Genomic DNA, 25842 nt, shown 5'->3' with positions numbered 1-25842 from the left:
GAAGGAGCCGGCCAATTCCTGGAGAGACACATTGTCTCCAATGACGTAATGGGGTCGAGTGTGATGTCAGAGTTCCTAGCAAACAAAAGGACAGACGGTTATCAGGTCAAGACTTCAGATACACCTGGTGGTTTACTTTCATACTTTTACAGGTTCCCTGTGCTGAAAGAAATATTCTCTGTACATCAGAGAGAAGTAATGATGAACACTTACTCTTCGGAAGCAACTAAGATCCTGTCCAAAACTGATCTAGCAGCTGCTTCTGTTGCTTCCTCCGATGACCCTCCATACCCCACACCTGTGAACATACAGCATGTAGAAAGAAAATACAAGCAGTTTTCATCTAGGATTTAAGATGAGCAATGGAATTTGTAACAGTGAATTGATAAGGACGCGGTAGCGTTTGAGATTAATATTACGTTAGATCCCAAAACTGCAGAGTAGTCATTTTTGTCTGACATTCTCAATACAACAAAGTTAAAAATCAATCAGTAATCCAAATGTAAGAATGAAACAGTATGGTTCATATAAATATTAAAAATAATTTCAAAATTTTCTAGGGAAATTATAGATTACTATGACGACACAATATCATCACCTATTGGTATTCCTAACCACATCATAGCATACACATTCACAAACATAGCACTCATTGAATACCCAGTGCTATGACTCAACTAACCAGTTTCCTCAAGCTTCAAATATTCTTCTTCTTCTTCTTGCTTGGTAACAATACACGAACAGGTGTATGAGCCTTGCTCAGCGAGTCCTCCTTCATAAGAAGGAGACGGCCAATTTCGAGAGAGACACAAAGTATCTAGTGATATAATTGGGGTCGAGCGGGATGTCAGAATTCCTAGCAAACAAAAGGACAGACGGTTATCAGGTCAAGACTTCAGATACACCTGGTGGTTTACTTTCATACTTTTACAGGTTCCCTGTGCTGAAAGAAATATTCTCTGTACATCAGAGTGAAGTAATGATGAACACTTACTCTTCGGAAGCAACTAAGATCCTGTCCGAAACTGATCTAGCAGCTGCTTCTGTTGCTTCCTCCGATGACCCTCCATACCCCACACCTGTGAACATACAGCATCTATAAAGAAAAATCAAGCAGTTTTCATTTAGGATTTAAGATGAGCAATGGAATTTGTAACAGTGAATTGATAAGTATATGGTAGTGTTTGAGATTAATATTACGTTAGATCTCATAACTGCAGAGTAGACATTTTTGTCTGACATTCTCAGTACAACAAAGTTAAAAATCAATCAGTAATCCAAATGTAAGAATGAAACAGTATGGTTCATATAAATATTAAAAATAATTTCAAAATTTTCTAGGGAAATTATAGATTACTATGAAGACACAATATCATCACCTATTGGTATTCCTAACCACATTATAGCATACACATTCACAAACATACCACTCTTCGTATACCCAGTGCAATGACTCAACCAAACAGTTTCCTGAAGCTTCAAATATTCTTCTTCTTCTTCTTCTTGCTTGGTAACAATACACGAACAGGTGTATGAGCCTTGCTCAGCGAGTCCTCCTTCATAAGAAGGAGACGGCCAATTTCGAGAGAGACACAAAGTATCTAGTGATATAATTGGGGTCGAGCGGGATGTCAAAATTCCTAGCAAACAAAAGGACAGACGGTTATCAGATCAAGACTTCAGATACACCTGGTGGTTTACTTTCTTACTTTTACAGGTTCCCTGTGCTGAAAGAAATATTCTCTGTACATCAGAGAGAAGTAATGATGAGCACTTACTCTTCGGAAGCAACTAAGATCCTGTCCAAAACTGATCTAGCAGCTGCTTCTGTTGCTTCCTCCGATGACCCTCCATACCCCACACCTGTGAACATACAGCATCTATAAAGAAAAATCAAGCAGTTTTCATTTAGGATTTAAGATGAGCAATGGAATTTGTAACAGTGAATTGATAAGGACGCGGTAACGTTTGAGATTAATATTACGTTAGATCCCATAACTGCAGAGTAGTCATTTTTGTCTGACATTCTCAATACAACAAAGTTAAGAAATCAATCAGTAATCCAAATGTAAGAATGAAACAGTAAGGTTCATATAAATATTAAAAAAAATTTCAAAATTTTCTAGGGAAATTATAGATTACTATGACGACACAAAATCATCACCTATTGGTATTCCTAACCACATCATAGCATACACATTCACAAACATACCACTCTTCGTATACCCAGTGCTATGACTCAACTAACCAGTTTCCTCAAGCTTCAAATATTCTTCTTCTTCTTCTTGTTTGGTAACAATACACGAACAGGTGTATGAGCCTTGCTCAGCGAGTCCTCCTTTATAAGAAGGAGACGGCCAATTTCGAGAGAGACACAAAGTATCTAGTGATATAATTGGGGTCGAGCGGGATGTCAGAATTCCTAGCAAACAAAAGGACAGACGGTTATCAGGTCAAGACTTCAGATACACCTGGTGGTTTACTTTCATACTTTTACAGGTTCCCTGTGCTGAAAGAAATATTCTCTGTACATCAGAGAGAAGTAATGATGAGCACTTACTCTTCGGAAGCAACTAAGATCCTGTCCAAAACTGATCTAGCAGCTGCTTCTTTTGCTTCCTCCGATGACCCTCCATACCCCACACCTGTGAACATACAGCATGTAGAAAGAACATACAAGAAGTTTTCATCTAGGATTTAAGATGAGCAATGGAATTTGTAACAGTGAATTGATAAGTACACGGTAGTGTTTGAGATTAATATTACGTTAGATCTCATAACTGCAGAGTAGACATTTTTGTTCTGACATTCTCAATACAACAAAGTTAAAAAAATCAACCAGTAATTCAAATGTAAGAATGAAACAGTATGAATCATATGTTCCCCTCAACAGAAAACTTTAGTAAAAGGCAAAAGATTTATGCCTATTGTAGGGAAACCAGAGTTTTTAAATAAGCTAAATAATGTAGAAAAAAAATTAGATAAAACCCCACGCGCTGGGGAAACGTGTAATTATTTACGTTGAAACAAATACGAATTACATGAGTATGAATTACAGAATAATAGCCAAACTGATTTCAAGAAAATGTCTTTCATATTTTATACAATAATAACGAAGACATCACAGTTAAACAACTTTTCTTTTACAACCATAACCAAAAAAGTTAAGAGATTTCAAGAATTTCCCTTTCCCACCTGTTGTATTGATTATCAGGGCTAATGAAGGGTAGAAGATGCATAGATAATAAAAAAAGAGAGTTAATCCAAACTATTTTGTTTGGTGCATTCACAGAACTTCACAAACTGCTTAACGTTTCTTACACAACAGACCTTTTTTACGAAACAGTTTGTAATGCTCACTTGTTCTGAAATCTCTTTAGACTCTCCCTCATGACAGCATGAACTTCACTGTCATTTGTCTCACGGCAGCTCTTACAATGTCCGTCTGTCATGTGCCGGAAGTCCACTTCACACGCACCACTCTGAAGCCATTTTTCAGTTCACTGTCAATCTTTTCAAAACTTCTCATAGCACACACCATGACATGAACTTCTGATTTCCTGATTTCTTACTAGCTCTGGAGAAAGTTTACCCCATAATCAAACCAGTGTTACTGGACTCCCAGAAAACTATGCCCAAAATACGCCATCAGTAGGTCAGCAAGGTATATGGTGTTCTTTCAAGGATGGAATCACTCAATCCCTATCACATACTTTTATTATAAATTCTGTTGCCCATTCTTTGTTCTCAAATTTCCTAAGTACACGAAGCCTTTGTTTTACTGTCACTTGAATTTTATTATGATTTTCATCCATCTTCTTTAGAACCCCCAGCCCCACCCCACAGGCAAGTAAGATGTTGAAGGCCTATTTCACCTGTGCTTATTTAAAAAAGAAGTAATGCATGAATATTCCAAACACTCATAATCAGGAGCTTATTGAACAAGTAAAAACCCATAAATTTCTCTTTCATGACATTACGCAATCATAACCTACAAAGTCACCAGATTTCTAGTACTTTCCTTTTGCAACCATGACAAGCCCAATATAGACAAGTTGGTGGGGAGTGGAAATATTCTACTTGAGTGTGCCCTTTGCAATGCAGACAAATCACATATTGGATTAACTGACAATTCATCCTGAAATAGGAATGATCATACCAGACACGGATTACAACTTAATTCAGAAGGCAAGTAGAAGCTTGTGCAACTCACTGCTAATTAGATTAGGTGCAAACTGGATACCTGTAATCACTGATGTAAGATCTAACCCTTCTTTTAGGCTTAAGCCCAAATCTGTCACCAAATACCTGAAAGATGTCTACATCAATGCTAATAAACCAGTTCTAAATTCAGAATACAATCAAGATAACAATTCTGTGGTGCACCATCATAACATAAGAGGACTTTCAAACAAAACTGATCAACTATCAGTGTCCATTAATAATAAGTACACACCCTAATCTGTGTTTAACACAACACCAGAGGTAAACTTGAAAATGTTACTTTTGGAGGTACTTACTCTAGATGAAATATGGTAAAAGAAGGTGCAAGTATTATTGCCAAAAAGAACCTAAAATTTAATTAGATAAATGCATTGTGTCACTAAAATAACAAGAAATAGATGCTGCATTGTGCAATTGGAATCTAAACATTCCAACATATATGTCCTAGCTATACATAGAGCCCCCACTGGCAATGCTGACTTTCCTAAACAAGTTACAAAGCATTATAAATTACATTTTTAAACCTACAGCACAACATCGTCAACTGTGGTCCCATTATCATCAATACAAATTATCTTATTGAAAGTCACCATAAAAATGTGTAAAATGATCGACTAGCATCTTCCAATGTCATGGCAATAGTTAATTTCCCCATAAGAATCCAAAATTACTCCATCTGATCAAGATGTATGACTTCTAGTAATATTAATAATAAAAAAGTCGATCTCCAGTTATCATAAGTACAGAATATCAATCAGACTCAGAAATGAAGACACTATTAAAGAATGTATAACGCATCGAATGAAAATTGGCACTCAGTATTAAACAGCCTTGATGTAGATTCAAAATTCAACACATTCCTAAATAATCTCTTAAAAATGTATAAGCAAGTTTCACCACCAAAACAGTGATAAAATATCTGAAAAGAATGACTGGATCACAAAGATAAAAAAAGATTACCTAATTTGTCAATAGTGGAACAACCAAGTAATGAAAATTCACTGCACGAAATATTATAAGATACTTACTTTCTCGAGGTCTAAATCAGATTAAATGTGACAACCAGACTAAACAGCCTCGAGCAAAAAAACAAAATAAAAGCAGTCTGGAAAACATGAAAGAAATAAATCAGGGAAACATTCTACAGAAATATTGACCTCATTAATAAAGATAAATGATAATGTAATAAAAAATATTAAGCTCTTAGCAAATTATTTCAATATTTCTTAACAAATACAGAAAAGATTAATAATCACGCTACAAAACAGAAGCAGAAGTCACAACAAAATATCTTAGTCAAACAATCCCAAACACACGAAGTAGAATGATGGCGCCATCGTCGTCGCGACCAGAGATGACATTATCAGAAACGCAGAGAGAAAACCTACTCTTGTCAGCACTCCATTTCCACATCTACGCGCACACTTACAACGTATACCATTATTCGCGAGACTGTATTCAAACGTTCAACAGTCGACATACAAAGTACATCTCCACGATGCATTACCTTGATTTTCGCTTCTACGTTCTTTGGTCACCATACTCGAATACGTCACAAGATTTCGTAAAAGCATTCATAGCACGGACACATCATCAACAACACGAAGCTAAGAGTGCACGTGGTTTACGATAGCAATGAAAGCGACGTCGTGCGTTTAATCGGCCAGAATAAATTGTCAGTGACCTTGAAAGTGGTCGAAAATCAGGTTAAAGTTCTGATACTGTTACTATATAGTACGCGGGTTTACGGAACAATGAAACAACAATAACAAATCAAAATTTATTCACGACGGAATTAGGGGGAGGCTAAATTCCGAAAATGCCTGCTACTGCTCAGTTCAAAATATTTTGTCTTCACGACTGATTTCTAAGAACCTGAAGATTATAATATACGAAACAATAATTCTGCCAGTTGTCTTGCATCGGTTCAAAACGTGGTCTCTCACTCTAAGGGAGGATATTTGGGCCTAGGAGAGCAGACGATGGGGTCTGGAGAAAACTGCATAATGAACTTCAAAATTTATATTCCTCCCCCAATATTGTCAGGGTGATTAAGTCGAGAAGAATGAGATGGGCGGGGCATGTAGCGCACATGGATGAGACAAGAGGTGTGCACCGGGTACTGGTTGGGATACCCGAAGGGAAGAGACCGCTGGGTAGACCTAGACGTAGATGGGAGGATAATGTCAGGCGGGATCTATGGGAGACAGAAGTTGAAGGAACCTGGATTTTGTTGGCCCAGGACAGGGCTTTGGTTAATTCGGTGATGAACCTTCGGGTTCGGTAAGCCATATAGTCAATTAGTTGGCTTCATAAAATATCATTTGCAAATAATATGTCGTGTAATTTGAAAGATGCAGTGTTGACAACCTTCTCTGACCCTTCAAAGTCCGGGCGTGCTGACCTCAGCGGGCCATTTGCAGCTGTGCATGTAATTGAAGACGAAACAATAAACTTGTCTTCAGTGGACAAGATAAAGACTTCCTGTCGCCCATATCAAAACAGTTGGTGATGGAAATCTTGAAAATGTATAAAAAGGTTTGCAATAACTACAAAATGCTTACCAAACCCCTTTCATCTTCTTATAGCTAATTACGTCTGTGTTACATTTGGTTAGTATCAGCCCTATAATTAGATGCGCGTACATAGGTATTCAACAATTAGTGAGATGCCAAGGTAACCCGCTCTAAAAAATGTCGAGCAAATGTGTGGAAACAAGCGCCGAAGTTGAGGCTTGAGTCATTAAATTGGTAATATTTGTCTCCTTGGCAACCTTAGATTTGTGCTGATGAGGAAATATCTTGATCACGTCCTGCTTGCAAAATGGCGAATTAAACACGTCCATGACGCAAAACCTTCTCTGAATACTTTGATATTCAGCTAGTCAAGAAATTTGTTTCTACAAAGGCTCATTTCCACGCTCACAGAAGATTAGGAGAGAAATGCATCTGCCAGAACATCATGCAGAAGTGATGGAATGATGACTGTAGGTGCTAAGGAGCTAGTTACTATGAGAAACTGGCAGAGTGCTGAGGCCACCAACCTGGTCACAAATACTTAGACACTCTGTACTGTGGACGTGGGGATTCCCCACTAAGTAAAGGAGAGCGCACCAAAATGCCTTACCTTGAGGAAACATCTCTCCATGACACACCAGCAGCAATCTCTATGAAACAACTTTAACAAGCAGAAACAGAACAGAATAAAGAATGCAACTTACCACAGAGGCCATTCCACAAAACAATACCTTTATATCTGACATTACGTCAATAAACAGTTTTACGATATGCGTTTTAGTGCACGCTGATTACTGAATTGACAGCGTGTCTACACAACAATTTCGGATTGTGGTCACAATGTTTATTAAGATCCCGGGACCCCTTCAACATGATAATCATATGCTGATTGACTACCCAATATCAAGATCAATAAGGTACCTTCTACCTCCAAGATTCATACGGAAAGGAATCTTCACTCACAGATGGCTCGAACACAAACATCCTGCAAAAGAGCTACACCACTTAAATTCCTCTCCCTTCCATTTCAGCATGTGCTTCTAAACCTGGTGAAAAAACTGTGTTTCTACTCTAGCTCAGACATCCCATGCTTCCTGGTAAATAACTCATATGAATAATCGTAAAGCATTTGCAATGGGTCCATGCGAAAGTTATCTGCTTCAAACATGTACACGACTTAGCAGTCTTGTCTCTTACATTCAAGCACTTAAAGAGACAATAGTGAAGATTAAAAATTAAGGTTTAAGCATGTAGTGGTCCTCAATAAACCATTCAACTTAAAAAAAATTTGTGCTGATGCAGTGTCAACCTCAATATATGTCAATAAATGTTTACCAGTCTGATAGCTTTTCTGATAAAGATTCATATGCAAAGGAATCTTTACTAACAGACAGCTCGAACACTCTAATATTTTAACAAACATCTTGCAAAAGAGCTATACCACAAGAAATACAACAACCAAGTTACAAAGGGCATTGTAATGATAAACAGTGCCACATATTCTTGGACAGACTTAACTCTATCACATGACAAGCACATCTAATACATCATATTGCTAGTGTACTTACACAATGCACGTCAAATTGAGACAGATACATCTGTAGAAGACAGGAGTGCCCTTCATGATCTCAGCCAATTTTCTGTTGAGATATGAAGTGAGCCTGCCAAGTGTACTGAACATAATCCACTGATTTCCTGGCAAGCAGTAGGCTGGTCAGGTGGCAGACAGCTTTCCCCCGAGTAAAATCCCAAGGATCAATTAATCTTCTTCTCCTCAGCTATTCCCATATTCTGTTTATTCCTGTGTCCCACTGCCTCAATTCCTACACTTGACCACCAATAAGAACACACGTAACTGTTGTTGTCAGTAACTTGCAAACGTTGTATTAAGAAGTAAAATATTACAACCTTTTGCGCTGCAGTGGCGTAACGCCGTCACGTCAATTGCCAGCTGACACTGGGTTACAAATTGTTAAAGAAGTTGCAATGAGGCATTCTTAAATATGTGCTCACAGTTGTTACTATATATAGTGCTTTATATTTAATAATAATCTAACCAGAGGCAAATCCAGACGTGCTTTCTTTGTAAATGGGACCTCTTCGAAAATATCCAAAGACACGGGCGGTCGTTTCTTCGTCACTCTCGGCTTTCCTAAAGCAAGTAAATACGGAATACGAAAGAAAATTATAAACCTGTTGAAACAACAGAGACATTTTAAGAGAATACTTACAAATATGGAACTAAAGAAAATTCTCAGTTTATTACAAACAACTTCCTAGTTCCACAAACATTTAAAAAGCCCCCACATAGTATTACAACAAAAATAAAAAAATTTGAAAATCATGTTTATTTCAGATAAAGACATGTTAAAATTAGCAGCTACAATCAATAAACACAAGCAAATTTCCACAAATGAATCACTCTTTCGCTCACTCACTTTCTGTTGGAATCTATAATTTAAAAGACTTGACAACAGTTTCGGGTACTCTAACAAAACTAATTCACAAGGCTGTCATACAACACACCTGCTGCAAGTTACTTTAATAAGCAATACGGTAGCTTATGACACAGAAACACGCTTACCCTTCTATTTCTCTCAAATTAGAAGCCATGAATGGTCCTGCGGCAGCATCCTTGAGCATTTTTTCAAACAGCGTCTTCAAATTGTCATCGAGCTTTCTGCCTTCATTCTGCTCCAAATATTTAAGTATGCAAGCGTGGATCCTATAGTAGACTTCTAAGGCTTCAACTGCCAAGTTCTGTGGATTACTGTAGCTTATCCTACGGGCATAACTAGCCTGCGTCTGATGAAGGTGTTCGCAAGCCTGCAATAAACGTCGCGTCTATATTCAACAGGCATACTCTTGTTCAGTTCATAGTTTGTTAATAAACCATTTTCTTATCAAGGGTTCTGGGCCTTTGTGCATATCAAGTGGTAGCACAGAGCGTGGTTTTGTGATTCTATCTAACTCAAGGTCTTCTGTTATTGCACTCACATTTTTTTCTTTTGTACTGATTATTGTGAATTGTTGTTAATCTGTCAGCTGTTTATCATCTTTACAATGGATCGTGCACTTCCGAATTTGGACTACCTCAGGAAGGATGAGCTGGAATATGAGATCAACATACGGAAGGTCACCGGCCTCCAAGAATATTTAGGTGATTAGCAGGCAGCGAGATTCACGCGTCCGCCTCGGACTCCATCAAACCTCTGGTGAGTTGTTAACCTTGTGCAATAAATTTAATCAGATCCAGGAAATAGAAACTTACATTTGGGCTGACAACATTTTTCCTAATCAGTACACCAGGATTATGATGCGCCTATGCCAGCTGACCTACGGGACTCGTGACCTTGCCGACAGGAAAGTTTCAGACCAGTCCAATCCTGCCTCCCTAGACAAATTGCCTGAGGGCATTTCCCACTTCGCGTCGTCTGTGGAGGAGTTTCAAAGCCATCTCTGCCAGCCCTCCCAGGATCCCACTCACAAACCCCATTCTCTTGATCATTTTACCTCTGACTCTAACCGGGCTCTTATTTCACAACACCAAGAATAATTATAATCCATTTATAAAAACACCAAGGAAGCCTACTGCTCTTACCTTTGCAAAATGGCTAAGGAAAACTCTTGGATTGTGGTCTCTCTTCTCTGCCACTTTACCCAGCGCTCATCTTGTATTCCACAATCCTCTCCTGCAGCATACCATATCTGTCAACATACACCAGTCCTGATATTTTAGCCACAAAAATTATAGCTGAAGTATAATCTATCATAGGACATATGACCGTCTAACAAAACAGCACGCCATTTCCGATGGACATGCGATTTCTCCTATTAAAGACAGGGCGAAGCATACCTAGTCTTTGAGCTGCCTTTCTGTATTTTGATGACAAATCAAAGGGAATTATCAAATGGGTAAACACGTGGAGAGATAAGAAATAGATACAAAATTTTAGTCAGAAAACTTGAAAGGAACAGACCACATGGAAGACAAAGGCTTGGATAAGGGATAATATTAAAATAGATTTTTAATAGTTCCTTAGGAATGGACTGGTCAGGGGCCAGTCGTACATACTTGGTCATCACGATAATGAACCTTCCGATCGCACGCAAGATGGGGAATTTCTTCATTACCCGAGAGACTACGAGCTTCTTACGATAAACTCTGCTCCATGGAGTTAGTCATATGAGATAAATGGCCTACATCTGCAATTTTAAAAATAAAAACACTCAGAACAGCGAAACAACAAACAAAGATTCACTTGACCGCTGACCTTGCTGGCAGTGGTGAAACACTTCTCTGCCGTGTCCAACATCTTCTCCTTTCGATTCTCCAATATCTCAAACATCTCCAGGCTGAGGCTGTCTGTTTCCTGCAGACACACAGTGTTCAATGGTTTACAAAAATTACAATGCAATAATGAGAATGTTTTGTTAATTAAATGGCTTCCCTGATGATGTGAAATTGTAGGTGCAGATAATGGCTATGTCTTCTGTTCTGTCTGTCAAAGATGACGCAGTGTTTCATCTCTGTGGAGAGTTTTGTTACAGCCAATCTCCAGTCTGGAGTCTCTAATGTGTTCCCAACTCCTGGTGGAGATATGAAGACCCATTTGGTCAAGTAAACCTTACTGCATTAGCAGAGGATCTTGTGCACGCCAATCTTTGAGTCTGGAGTCGTCTGCTTCGGTTCCACAGAGGACAGACAACTCCAAAATCAAGAACTGGGCATGTACAACAGGATCAGTCACACCTGCACCATCAGGGAAACCACTGAAATAAGAGAGCACCTTCAAAACTTCAACTGTAAAGATGTGTACAGACCGAGTAAAGACTCTTATCACCTTTCTAACCAGACCTACCACTCAGACACCTTCATCAAGCAACTGCTAAGCCTCACCAGCAGTGACTGACTCAGCAGAACTAACACACTTTCAACCACTGGGTCACTAAAACTCTTCCACCTACTTTCCTACTCACATGGTTCCTAAAATGTTTCTCATTGACTCTTCTCCTACTTCACTCTGAATTGCCTTTCTGTACTGTTCTGCTACAGCAAATGCGTCTGGGCCAAGTCTGAATGGTAAATAAAACATCGATGGAAATCATTCCAACAAGATGGCTATAGCACATCACAGATAAACCAGAGAGAGAGAGAGAAGCAAAAGACTGGCATGGTCACAATATCTCATACGCATTCCTCCTCTGGAGATATCAGCAAGTTTCTCACCACAAATAACATCAAGACAATGCAGTGGCTGAACAAGAAGAGTATTAACATACTGGGACAACTGAAAGATGATCTGGGAGGTGCAAGGACTGACTTTGAAGAGCTCACCAACATACTCCAAGAAACCACAGCAGGGTTAGGTTAGGTTCACAAGAATGTTGAATAACATTCAGAAAGGCCATCTTGCTTCTGAAGAAAAAACTATGCATGTCAGAAGGTCAGAAAAATATCATATAAGTGCGTCACTCTAACTTGTTTTTGCAAGTTTTGAATCAGTGAGCTTAATGGTGACGACATGAGTTTATACTTTACTCTGCATAAGTAACCTAACCTTCAAAGGTCAATGGTTGTCACAAATGTAGGCCCCAGTGAATCTGTAAATGTGTGTGTGTGTGTGTGTGTCAATAAACACCATTCCCTGATGGTGGAGATTATAAATCGTACCTCTGCTTCAAACTGATAGACCAATCACCTGAGAATATTCTATTGCGTACATCCTCCGTCATCAGCATCAAACAGTGGACAGCATTTTCAGTTACTTGTTATACGACTCTTGCTCTCAGTGAAGCTCAAAAGCGAGTTTACAGCTACAAGAAACGCTCTTTTATCTTACCTGTTTAAGCAGGTGGGAACAGAAGGAATGCACCATATAGACAAAGGAGCCGTACTCGATCCACATCAATGAATGATTCGCCTCAATATCCAGAGCACGCTGAAAGCAACGCTGAGCAGCAGACGCTTGACGCAAAAAGTCCATCTCGCTCTTCAATGGTTCACACTGCGACATAAAATTGTGTTGAACCTTACCTATTTACAAAATACTGATTGCTACTAGCAAAATTATACACATAGGAGTCTGCTCCCAGTGGCGGATCCGCTTTTCCCATGTGGCACTCCACTGGTCTCAGGACTCTGCCCCATGCAGTTGGCAAGTCAGAGTACACTCCAATGGCATAAGTCCATACCAAATTTCATCAAAATCCATCCAGTGGGTCTCAAGTTCAATCACGCAGACAGATATGACCAGCCACACACATGCATTCACTTCATGCACATCCTGCAAAAGTGATTACATTAAGTGGAACGCACTGTAAATATTTTACTTACAGAATTAAGTTTAGTTTCCAGTTGACTCCCACGAGCAAGCGCCATTCCTGCCCAGGAGTCGATGCGTACAGGATTGACACAAACATCCAGCAGGTAGTGCCTAATTGCCTTCCCCTGCAACAGACACTCCGCACTTTAACCTTGTGTTCACTGTTTCCACACTGCACGGCAATAATCGGTGTCAAAATCATTCAGATAACACTAAGGACTCTTCCACAAACACTTATGTATGTCCATTAATAATTCTGGAGAGGAACTTCAAAGGTTCGTGTTCGAGTCGAACATTTCATGTGCATGGCACAATTTTAAAATTTCAGTACAGAAAAGTAAGATATGGGTTTTACAGGAATTACCCCACACGACCTGAAGCAGTTACTGACAGGACTAAATTACAAGCTTCATACTTACAAGGACACTGAAGACAAAATCAAGGAAGAAATGCTAACAAAGTTTTGTAATGAAATGTCTGTCTTGGTGTTACAGTACAGAAGTGAAGCGAGGGCATTAAGGAAGGTAGAATATTCAAAAAGAGAATCCAAAGAAATTAAGATTAAAGGAAGCACAATTCACATATCTTATCAACTACTTACCCATTCATTAACTTTGAAATAATAGTCAGCCAAGAGGTAGAAGATCGCTGACATGGAGCGAGGCAACTGACTACGAGCATCTCCCAACACGGGAAAAGACGGGCTCGTCCCATCGATATATGCCATCACTTTTTCCACCAGATGTGCTGAAAGCAACACAAATTCATATCAGTTCTGTACGTGCTCGCAGTAGCCGATATAGATGGGGCAGAAGCAGGTACGTCAACATTGTGGAGCCCCTTGCGTGTGGTCGCTGTTACCGGTACCGAAGTGTCAGAATGGAATACCATGCACGGTGGGCTAGCCAGCTCTTGGCAGATGTGGGCACAGAATTCTGCAGATGCTGCGATATTGTATGGCGAACAGACGGCATCCCGATCAGAGACACTTTGAGTGTCGCCGCGGGGTCGGGACCATTTGTGAAATATTTAAACACACAGCAGGGGGCTGCGCACGCTGATCGTTCTCAGATGGTGAAGACGGCCGGAGGCAAACTGGAGTTCCGTTTACAGTTTGCCTTACAATCCTTCGTATATGGCCTTACAGTACGACCCAACATGAAGATATTCCTTCTGCATTTCACGAAGTCAACCACGTCATTAAAGTGGCTATCACAGACAGCAGATATTGTCCTACAAAATTGCTTTTCTTTTTAAAAATCAGAGTAATAGTAAATATATCACCTGGATTATAATGAGGAGGTATCAGAGAGGCAATCCTTTTCAGCAGACATTCAACATCAGCGGTGATGCTAGTGACACGGTAGGAATCAAATTCTGGCAGTTCATCAGGCAGGTAGAACTGATATAACTGCATGCCCCGCACCCAAGTCAAGGGGACTTGAGGGACTCTGTGGTCCTGAAGGTAGCGCGCCTGTTGGGAGAAGAATGCCTTAGGACCTCAGTTTTGAAAAAAACATTTATGATGAAGTTAAGTATGATACAGCTTGTATTTTTGATTCCCTAAACGTCTGTGATAATAATGGATTCTTTATAAGAACGTTACTTCCGACAGTCATGTTTCACATTTACTGTGAATGCTGTTGTTGTTGTTTCCCCCCCCCCCCTTACTTCTGTCTTTCGTTTGCTGGTCTAGTCTTTGAGAGTACAAACTTTTTCATGATTCAAACACAGTTCATACATTTCAAACTTTCTAATATCTGTCGTATCCTAATTACGTTAGGTTAGTAGGTACCTTTCCCTGGTGACTTGTAACCGTCCCTTTCCGTCCACCACACGTCACACTGCTTGTTTAGTATACTCGTAGTCGTAGCCTGGTTTGCTCATATGATTACAGCTTCTTGACGTGGGATATGTAAAGATACAGAAAGGGATTGTTGATGATGGTGAGAGGTTGTCGGTGAGCACGAGTTTCCGACTCCCTGGGAATATACGGGAATTAGAAGGTGGAGCAGGTTTCTACACAAATGGACAACAAAGTCTTTCTGTGTTGCACTGATCGACGACACTTTATTTTTCCTTAATACGCGCAGGAACATATATATCTTTTAAGCACTATTCACGGAGGCAGCTGGATGGCTCGGCTGTTCCTTTGTTCTGTCGTACGTTTGTTAAGAAAAACACCCCCGCTCAACCGAAGGACCAAAACTTTAGAGAGCGCCCCGCAACCACGATCGCGCTTAAATACCCCTGCATTACGTAATTTGTCATTGAATTTGGCTTAAAAGCTGCGACCTGATTCGTTCCCCCACAACGGCGGGAACGCGCCTTAAGCTGAGCTCAAAGTCAATTGGTCCATCGCAATGATGCGATGGTCGTAATGCAGTCATCACCCCGCATCTGGAAGGGATGCACACTATTGGTTGGTTGGTGATCATTTCCTGTTAAGAGATTTTGGGCTCTATGAGATAATATTATAGCCATGGATATGTTGTTAAGGGCGTCCTACTATGTGCATGTACACAGTGTAGCACAGTTGTTACAACTTAGATATAAAATCATGTTTAAGACTGTACTACATTAAATCATACTACAATCTTAGTTAAGCAAAGATACATAGTGATTTTTTTGTTAAAAAAACATTAAATTTAAATTTTCATACAGTGATTTGTAAAAGAATAAAGAAAATGTGTTTTTAAGTATGACTTTAAATTTTTTTGCCATTCTTGATGGGAAATTTCCTAGTATTTGTAATCAACTATAATTCATCTTCAGAATTAACAAATTTAAACCTACACGCCCTTTTTTTTTGCTATCCAACTGGATCAGAATACGTGAAAGTGGGTGGTTCTTATGAACACAATAACCAACCTTAAGGTTCCTTATATACAGGGTAAATTCTTGGCCACATTAGCAGTTTTCAAATTCTTAAGATAGCTTATACGCTATGAAGTTAGTTAATTCGACAACCTAACTTTCATTTACTCTCTGATATACTTCTTGTTCATGAAGTTGAACAATCACCAAAGCAAAGATAACAATAGGTGCATACTGCTCCAAACAAAGTACACCAGTGTGTGAAGGGCACGGCACTGTGTAACGAATAGAGAACAACTATTTTAAGCATTTTTATATCAGTAGCTTCAAGTACAGTAAAGAGTAAATCATTATCAATTGTTTTAGAGTACTTAACAAATGCATAAGCTATAATGAATCCATGTGAAATCAGTAAAATTTTTACAATACCAATAGTGTTGTTCTTCTAAAGATTAAATGTTCCAATCTCAAGGAACCGTCCTCGATGGGCAAGACAGCGTACAGAGGCCAGCAGCATTTCCTCAGTGAGGGAGTTGAAAACAAGGTCCACACCTCTACCATTTGTCTCTGACATGATGAGTTGCTCAAAAGAGGTTTCTCGAGAGCTGCCAATATTGCGGTCCGTCAACTGGGAAAGAAGATTATATGCACACATGTTTGACAATTTGTATGCATTAAAAGCAAGAGAACTACCTTCAAATTACAAAACATTCTCAAAACGGAGCATAAGATGACTTTACACATCCATTGTGAAAACACTCTAGGAATCTTACCTTCAAGGCCAAGTCCTTTCAATACCTGTTATGGTTGCATGTCTTAAAAGCATATTATTTTACTTTTCATTTTCTGTCACTGTAGTCTAACCAGTGTTATAAATAGGGAAACCTGGAGGAAGAAAAATTTCCATTTCTGAATTTACATTCTGGACAGTAACGAATATTATGTATTCTATAAGGAACATACATCCATTTATAACTTGCAGGTCTAGAGAAAAAGTTCTGCACTTTCTTTAACAGTGATGTAACAGATTCTCCTTGCTGAACAGTCTCAACATCATACCAATGCAAATCCCTATAACATATGTGGTAAGTTAAAAACATTCCAGAATATTTCAAACAGTGTACTGTGCCTGGGTCAAAGGCATGGATCCTGTACTATCTCAATGCATGAATGAGAATATTAATTATGGTAAAAACAGAATTTATGATTCTAGCCACAGAACCAGTACTCAGTTCCTTGGTCCTAGACATTCTTGATCATCTCTCATATGTACAAAGAAAAACAGTATTTTGCCCAACACAGAGAAAACCAAAATGTCCCACAATCTTCTCATGTTGAGGCCCAAATTTCCCCCCATACTAAACACCAAAAATTCAGATTAGATATTTGGAACTTATGACAGCTGCTGCCACGTCATGCATCACTGAGAACCCCCAGAGTCCATCCAGGCCAAAAACAAAAATTTACAACCAAGAAACCAGACAAAAATTATGAATGTTCCTGGTGGAGGTATGGGAACATAATCTAACAGGACAAGCTGACAGCTGCCCCACAATCAGAAAGAATAAAACAAAGAATATAAATAGGAAAATAGCACACACGTTCAGTCCTCCAGCAGATGGCTGAGACAGTAACGCTGTCATGTGAGAAATTCCATAACAGAGCACATACTTCATTATTTGAAAGGGAACTCATTTGTTGCATTGTGACTAGAAATGTTTTGGCACTGACAGGCTTTCGTAGAAGGTGATTATGTGTATGCCCAACTGTTTGGTCATGATGTTGCCACAAGCAGGCAATGCAGAAAGCTGAGCGGGGATGGGGAGCAGTATTTGAGTTCTGTGACAGTATGTTTCACATCGAAACTTCGATTTTTAATGAAATTCACACATAACACTCAGAATCTGTAAAATAATTCAATTTATCATGGCGGAAAATCTCCCCTATGTGTGCATGAGATAGGAAATAGGCTGTTGAAATACCTGTGGAAACTGTTTCTTCATGAATGCCCGTTTCTCCTGCGTGCCAACAGTAGTGAACACTGTACAACCTGCGTGCAGACAGATGTTGATGGCTGCCTGGCCTACACCCCCGCTCTCTAAGTGGACCAGCACAGACTCACCCTTTCTCATGTGACCGATCATCTCAAGTGCATAGTAAGCCTGTTCACAATAAAGCAAAGCAATAAGTTTTTCTTTTTATGTTAAATTCTCTTTAGGTATAAAGGTGGCTCTGTTCTGGGTTGTTGCACTGTGTAGTTTGGTAGAGGTCTGCTGGTGTTTCGGAGGTGCATGTTTCCTGATGGTGGTGGCACCAGCCACCTCTGAAAGATCACAACTTTTATGAGCCTATACAGTAAAAGAACTCAGAAGATGAAGATTGCTGTCTTTTGGGTTGTTGCTCCCTGTAGTCTGATAGATTTCCACCAACATTTCAGAGGTCATACTGCCTGTCATCAGGGCAATGAATGTTAATCGCCCTTTTGACGGAGACAGTATGACTTCTGAACCGTTGGCGGAAATCTACCAGAGTACATAGCGTAACAACCCTGAAGATAGCCACCTCCATACTCACTGCCATTTATACCTGAAATCTCATTTTCTTTAGGGGACTGGCCCTTGCCCAAGTACCATGTCATAAAGATAAATACAAGGTGTGAATGTTAAGATTCACAGTTTCTTGATCTCAAGATCACTAGTAGACCTGGGGGCATGATGAATCTCTTTTAAACTTACATGGGCTGGAAAACTTTACAAAAAAAAAACATCTGTTTTTTCAAACTTGTTAAATAGTTATACATACATCATACAGCTTTAATATGTTCCATTGATCCATAAGTTAGTGAGATGACAGTAGACATAATAAACCATGGATATTAAAAAAACACAATTCACAATTTATACATTGTTAAATAATTATCAATTATTTGCACTGACTGGAAATTCTTTTTAGATAACAAAATACATAATAATTCTGTTAATAACAATTGGAAAGTGTGTGTTGATTCACACATTAAACTGAATTTTGAGTGGATTCCATCTGACTTCACCATATCCAGTTATACATATTAATATATGAAAGTATTCAATATTATGTATTCGAAACCAAAGAACTTCAATTTATGTCAATAACTTGATCTATTATTTAGTTTAGATTTATTTCGGTGCAAATAAACCCTTCGTATCTTATTTTGTCGTCTGTTACAAGAAAGACATTCAAAAGTAAGCATGTTGCTTTGACAACAAAATAGTAATACAGAAGCTAGTAGAAGCAATTTCCACCAAAAATACAGCAGTTACATATGGCACGGGAGAAACAAATTTCTGCGAATAAAGAAATGAAACAATAACTGTTCTACCTATCATTATTCAAACAACTTTTTTAATTTGTTATAAATGAAACCACAGAAAGATAATGTGGATAGTTTTCTTTTGTCTAGATCTCGAATATATTATTTAAGCTACCTGAACATATTCACGCTGTAAGACACGAGGCCACGTGTTAGGAATAAGGTAACAAAGATGGAATTGACAAAATATGTAGTATATGCAGGAACTAATAAAAAATACATACAGACGTTTAGTTGGAAATAATAGTCACAACAGATATGCAGGCACAGAACTGACTATAACATTACAACAGAAATCAGAGACATAAATTTCAAATGGAGAGCCCAGAGGTGTCCTGTAACTCGTTGCCCATTCTGGTCATGTCCAGAGAACTCTAGCCCTTCAACACAAAAATTCTTTAGTAACAAATTCCAAGTTTTCCTGAAATACAAAAAAATTTGATGTAATATATAAAACAAACTATTACATTATGTGACATGGAGACATATATACGTGTGTGTGTGTGTGTGTCTGTGTGTCCCTCAGAATTTCATGTTGATTGTGCAATTTCTCACAAGGGCACAGGACGTTCTTTAATAGTGAATGGAGAAACCAGCATATAGACACAGAGGACAGCGTAGATTTTGAAAGCTGACAAGAGAATTGATGAGCAGTAGACTATTATTTAACTACATAATAATTACTATTGGTTGGTTGGTGATCATTTCCTGTTAAGAGATTTTGGGCTCTATGAGATAATATTATAGCCATGGATATGTTGTTAAGGTCGTCCTACTATGTGCATGTACACAGTGAGGCACAGTTGTTACAACTTAGATATAAAATCATGTTTAAGACTGTACTACATTAAATCATACTACAATCTTAGTTACGCAAAGATACATAGTGATTTTTTTTTGTTAAAAAACATTAAATTTAAATTTTCATACATTGATTTGTAAAAGAATAAAGAAAATGTGTTTTTAAGTATGACTTTAGATTTTTTCGCCATTCTTGATGGGAAATTTCCTAGTATTTGTAATCAACTATAATTCATCTTCAGAATTAACAAATTTAAACCTACATGCCCTTTTTTTTTTTTTTTTTGCTATCCAACTGGATCAGAATACGTGAAAGTGGGTGGTTCTTATGAACACAATAACCAACCTTAAGGTTCCTTATATACAGGGTAAATTCTTGGCCACATTAGCAGTTTTCAAATTCTTAAGATAGCTTATACGCTATGAAGTTAGTTAATTCGACAACCTAACTTTCATTTACTCTCTGATATACTTCTTGTTCATGAAGTTGAACAATCAAGCAAGCTCACTTGGCATTAAATTTTAAGTACATTTATTCTGGTCCCTCATCACTATAATGGAACTTTAAAGTAATCACATTACTGTGTACAAGAGTTGATCAACACCTGTCAGGGTCCAGATTTCCCTCCAGCCACCTGAAGCTGGAGAAATCTCCTCGGGTCATTATGCTGACATAGGCATGTGGCACAGTAACAGTGGCACAGCTGTCTAGTGGCAGGTGTCGGTATGACCCCCACTTTCCATCACTGTGTACATTCATAACAAGATCTTTAATGGGCGTGCTGATGTATCCAGAATAAAATAACACCTGAAAATATATACAAAATGTTTCAGAGATCTCATACTGAAATATACCTTCTGCTTGTTCACTTATATATTTAAGTTTCCTTGGCTTACGAGTTCACAATACCTCAGATTGGAAGAAACACATTGAGTATATTATTATTCCCAAATTAAGCTCTGCGTGCCTTGCCATGAGAACAGTCATACCACCCATGACAATAGATACTTTAAAGCTAGTTTACTTTGCTTATTTCCACTCTGTGGTGTCTTATGGATTAATCTTTTGGGGGAATTCAACAGACAGTAATAAAGTTTTTTACATGCAAAAGAAAATAATTAGAATAATGGCCGGTGTCAAAAGCAGGATATCCTGTAGAAAATTATTTCGTAAATTTAATATACTTCCACTTGCAAGTGAATTCATACTCTGCTTGCTATAATTTGTGGTGGAAAAATTGGATAATCTTAAAAGAAATACAGATGTACATAATTTAAATACAAGACGTAAACATGACCTATGTGTGCCAAATGCTAACTTTACTAAATATCAGAAAGGGGTGTACTATACAGGTATCAAGTTGTTTAATAATCTTCCACCAACAATTAAAAGTCTAAATTATGATATAAAGGTATTCAAGCCTGCATTGAAAGGTTACCTCTTCACTCACTCTTACTATTCTGTAGACGCTTTCATCTCTGCTGAAAATCCGTAAGCTTTATGTATATCTATAATCTATATGTAAAGTCACTTTTGTATTTCTATTTAAAATTCTCAGTATATGTACATTGATATGTGAAACACGTACTTGTTATTGTGTCGAAAATACAGAAGTTTATGTATATTGAATGAAGTCCTGAGGTTTATGTATATTGCAGAAAATGACTTGTTCTCCATCCTTTGATTGAGTCCTAAGAAGGATCTATGGAATGTAAATAAACTCTACGCTCTAACATACCTGAATACTGCACTTTCCTATCCAAGTCACAAACACTCCAGGTGCCTCATTCTGTCTGGTTCTTCACATCTCCAACTCCAAATAAGCTGCTTCCCCATCACGCACACAACTGATCTTCTGAAACACTGACATTCAGATAACTTTGTCTGCCATCTCTTGGTAATATTACTCCACACACTACAGATACAGTTCACGAGAAAGTTGCCACTAAGCACATCCCCTGATCTCAAACTCCTCTTTCAGACAGACAAGGCACTCACACTGAATCTATAACCGTACACCTCCTCCGAAAGCAAGGAGATCACACGAGGGCCTGAGGTCTTCCTTGTGGCATTGTGAGGCATGCTACTAACTCGTGATACTTGGTCACTAGGAATCTAAAGTGTGCGACCGTGGTGTGGTGGCCACATAACCAACATTACAACCTGTAACCCTAGCTGATTACTTCTACCTTGTCCACTGCGATAGGCTCTTACACAAACTTAAATAAACAGCTACTGAATTTCCACAAGCAAGTCACTAAAACTGAGGCTGCCAACACGTGTCTGTGGATCATCCCAACCGCATCGCCTGATGAATTGTGTCCATCATGCACAATGATCATGTCAGCTCCCGGTGCAAAGTCTTGCTACCTCTGTAGTAATGATGGACTCGTAAATGCGTAACGTCTATAGTATCCCATATGCTTGCAGGCACGCCTACCTGAAACAAAACCATGGACCGAAATAAACATCCGCATTGAGAGACCAGTATTAATTCTTACTACGAAGGCACTCTACACCACATTAATGATCAACTGGCCAACTAAACCGACCTTCCATGCAACCAAAATATTTCTCACTTTACGTCCTTCACACAAAGATGACACACATCAATTCTAATAAAATCAAATTAACTTCCACGCCATGGCAATATATATATATATATATATATATATATATATATATATATATATATATGACAGTGAATCTGCACTAGACTCGTAATGCAGCCCACGATCACGCCGACCTCAGAATTCGCCATTCTCCTCATACGCAGGGACGGCAACGTCGAAAAAAACAGCGAACACATCCCGCCACCGCTGAACTAGCGATATTCGATGATCGTTATATGCCCACCCTGACGAACTCCTCTGCCATCTAACGACAAAAGGGCTGAAGTAGATGTCCTACCTAGCACACTCCACTGCACTGCCGAACGAAATGCTGCCTGAAATACCACTCCACAAATTGTAAAATCATAAGCAGAAACGGGGTTGCTGGAAAGTACTTCCGTAACCGCCATTAGTTACATCTTAGCCCTTAAAAATGACAGGAACTACAAACAAATGAAGGCGAAACACGCCTACCGTCACCTATAAGAAACCAACTACCAAACATAATCATAACCTAAAATCATTTATGAAACCAACCACACGGAACAACACCTAGGATCGTAAAATACAGCTCAATCAACTTAGCACGAAGCACTATGAAACAAATAACACACATTTCGTAACTAGATCGCCTACATTCTGGCACACATTGCCTCTCGGTCACCCGAATTGTTACTGAACCCAGCGACGTTTCACACCCTGCTTAGATCAAAACCAGACACAAATCTTTAATACCTACACGACTATCTATAACACAAGACACCGAGTGAAAGCGTCCACTGCTAACCGTAGTCTCGGACACGAACTTCCACTCGTCAGACTTCATGTTGGCATGTAGACACTCAACACCTCACGCGGATTCAGCAGCGACATCTTCCCTGTTTATTCAATTCTTGGAACTAAATTTGCAGAAACTAATAAGATGAAACGCGGGCTGCGTCAATTAATCAGGCCAACCAACATCACATATAGAAAACCAACTACCAAACATTTCCATAACCTAAAAATCTTCCATCATTTATGAAAACAGGTAGGATTTCGTAAAATACTGCACAATGAACTTAGCGCGAAGCATTCTTAAACGATTATTCCATATGTCGCCACGGGATTGTACTGCACGACTCTCTTTAGCACACTGACTGACTAAGCCCACTGGTAACCGTACTTACGAACACGAACTTCCCTTCGTCAGACTTCATTATGGCACTTGCAGCACTCAACACCTAATACGGACATTCCCTGCTCGATAATTTCTCACAACTAAATTTGCAGGAGGGCGTAGACCTTCTGCTTGTTCACTTATATATTTAAATTATATCCTTTTATTGAGACATGAATAATGCAGTCATTCGAACTGATGAATCTAATATGAATTATTCTAAGGCTCCTTATTATCATCATAATGTTACTAAATAAGTTTAATAAACATTAAAGTTCATTGTCTTCACACAAAAGGAACATGTATTTAATTCAACCTTTTGAAACTCCATGAAACAGAGTCTTTCTTCCAAGCTGATGGTCACTCAGCTAGTAAAGTAAGTCCCGCCTTTCAAGGAACACAAAGGTTTGTTGCCAACTGGTCCTTATTGTGAGCCACAAGAATACAGTTCACAGCTTCCTATCCTATTCCAATAAGATGAACTTTAATATTATCATTTCAACTAAGCCTCCATCTCCCATGTGGTCTGACTGATTAAATTTTTTTATCTGGATAAGTTTAAATGAATAACAATGAAGTGCCTGTTTCCATTTGTGATCCTTACAATTACTGATTCAGGATGCTAATCTACAGGTCATCCTCTCAACCACAATGCTGTAAAAGCTGGACCACATAGTATGTAACCACTAAACTCACTTCCAAACAAACATTTATTTTGACCTATCTAAAGAATTAAACAAAATTAAACTAACCAATTACAACTTTAAATTCATTACATAATTTCAGTGCCAATTCACAAAGTCTCTTGTTTTAATTTCATGCCAGAAAATCAGCTATCACTCCCAGAAAAGCAAGTAAGCTCTTATGCAACTGGGGAATGACAAAAATCAGCACATATTAAAAATTCTCTCTTTTTGATTCAGACAAAACTAAGTTACATTCATCTACAGAAAACTTATGAATGAAAAATCCACACTTTAGGTGCTACAGCAAGAACAGGATATACAATAACAGAGTCATAGCTCTATACCCTTAACATGACAAACAATCAAACATGCAATATTTGAAAATGAATAAGAAAAGAGTGAACCAACTCAAATCAGCTAATCTTCAAGACAAAAATGTACATTATAACATTTTATCTAAACATGAACAATTATGCAAATTTAAGACAGGTTTTATTTCAACAAAAATTCTGATTGTGGACTTTATTGTAATAGTGAAACTGGCATATGTTCCAAGAATTTATAAATAAGAACAATACATTAAATAAATCACCATTTCAGATGGAAATTTTATTTTAAAACATAAAATAATATTTATAAGTCAAAGAGATTAAATATTGCACAAATGTTCAAATCTTAGAAATCAGGTGAAAACTTGTTAACATGTGGTACTTTGTTCACTGGCAGTAAAAAGGTTCAAGTAGGAGTCTCTAACCTTACAAAGTTGGTCTCTGGCTCCTTGCAGATACAGTTCATGAGACCCAAAATGCCATTGAGTGGTGTATCCTGAGCTACAAGGATAATGCGATGCTTAGTGTTGCTTTGGATGACAGTCTGCATTTGTGGCAGCCAATCATAGTTCTGGACTGCAATGTAGATCACAACTGGATTTTCCACCATCAATCCCTGAAACAGATTCCACATACGCTTTCTACCAAAATATATATTCTAACAAAAAATCATTTAGTTTACCCAAAGTTTCTTGATGAGCTGATGATCATACTGCCACCTCTGGCTTAACTGGGATTACTTTTTATTAATCATTTTATGGAACAAATCAATGTATTACTTATACAGCATTAAATAACATAATAATTACACTGGATGAAGTGAAAAGTATAAAGAAGGATGATTCAGTATAACCTGTACATTGATTATGTTGTTGTGGGTTGTGATGCCTTGTAGATTTATAGGTAGAATCCAAGATTTCAGAGAAAACTACTGTTTCTACCTTCAGCCTTACACGGTGTCATAACCCAGATGACTATCATCATATTGTCATCTTTACCATAGTGAAAATGTCAGATCTCAC

The 25842-nt window shown here is 38.4% G+C and overlaps 2 protein-coding genes, 1 long non-coding RNA gene and 1 other non-coding gene across 15 annotated transcripts in view; all 4 read right to left on the bottom strand.

Moving 5' to 3' along the window:
- Positions 1-6: 6 nt before the first annotated feature.
- LOC147870772 (uncharacterized) lies at positions 7-2514 on the bottom strand. Its single transcript, XR_015533182.1, has 4 exons — positions 2249-2514; positions 995-1880; positions 214-298; positions 7-75 (listed from the first exon to the last, which is right to left on the bottom strand). It is a non-coding gene; the product is annotated as an uncharacterized LOC147870772 (long non-coding RNA).
- A 319-nt stretch (positions 2515-2833) lies between these two features.
- LOC147870771 (U5 spliceosomal RNA) lies at positions 2834-2947 on the bottom strand. Its single transcript, XR_015533185.1, has one exon. It is a non-coding gene; the product is annotated as a U5 spliceosomal RNA (small nuclear RNA).
- Positions 2948-9069: 6122 nt separating this feature from the next.
- On the bottom strand, positions 9070-18481 carry LOC147870770 (calcineurin-binding protein cabin-1-like). Its single transcript, XM_087341975.1, has 10 exons — positions 18470-18481; positions 17866-18045; positions 16313-16450; positions 14351-14540; positions 13668-13813; positions 13078-13191; positions 12584-12748; positions 11015-11113; positions 10342-10448; positions 9070-9566 (listed from the first exon to the last, which is right to left on the bottom strand). Exons 1-10 carry the CDS (start codon positions 18479-18481, stop codon positions 9518-9520), a joined length of 1200 nt encoding a protein of 399 aa, XP_087198101.1. The 3' UTR covers positions 9070-9517.
- Positions 18482-22038: 3557 nt separating this feature from the next.
- LOC147870768 (structural maintenance of chromosomes protein 6-like) overlaps positions 22039-25842 on the bottom strand; it is a 28378-nt gene continuing 24574 nt past the window's right edge. For 10 of the 12 annotated variants that reach the window (XR_015533174.1, XM_087341978.1, XM_087341982.1 and 7 more), the window contains one exon: positions 24701-25436. Coding sequence is in view for 9 of the 12 variants with exons in the window: in XM_087341978.1 (XP_087198104.1) it covers positions 25384-25436 (53 nt within the window). In the remaining 3 variants the exon portion in view is untranslated. Of the gene's footprint in view, positions 22471-24700; positions 25437-25842 lie in introns of those variants that run through there. The other 2 variants (XR_015533172.1, XR_015533173.1) reach the window with 2 other exon arrangements.

The sequence above is a fragment of the Zootermopsis nevadensis genome, unplaced genomic scaffold, assembly GCF_977971745.1.
Source record: "Zootermopsis nevadensis isolate Lab colony 2312 unplaced genomic scaffold, Znev_1.0 Znev_ptg000202l, whole genome shotgun sequence".
Taxonomy (NCBI): Eukaryota; Metazoa; Arthropoda; class Insecta; order Blattodea; family Termopsidae; genus Zootermopsis; species Zootermopsis nevadensis.
The sequence above is the reverse complement of the archived record's forward strand: the minus strand, read 5'-3'. Positions and strand labels throughout refer to the sequence as shown.

Excerpts from the sequence above, each read along its gene's own strand:
- LOC147870770 (XM_087341975.1), bottom strand. Across the intron at positions 16,451-17,865 it reads TGAAGAAACAGTTTCCACAG|AGACAAATGGTAGAGGTGTG; the intron begins GTATTTCAACAG and ends TCATCATGTCAG. Across the intron at positions 9,567-10,341 it reads TCCTTAGCCATTTTGCAAAG|GCTTGCGAACACCTTCATCA; the intron begins GTAAGAGCAGTA and ends CGTTTATTGCAG.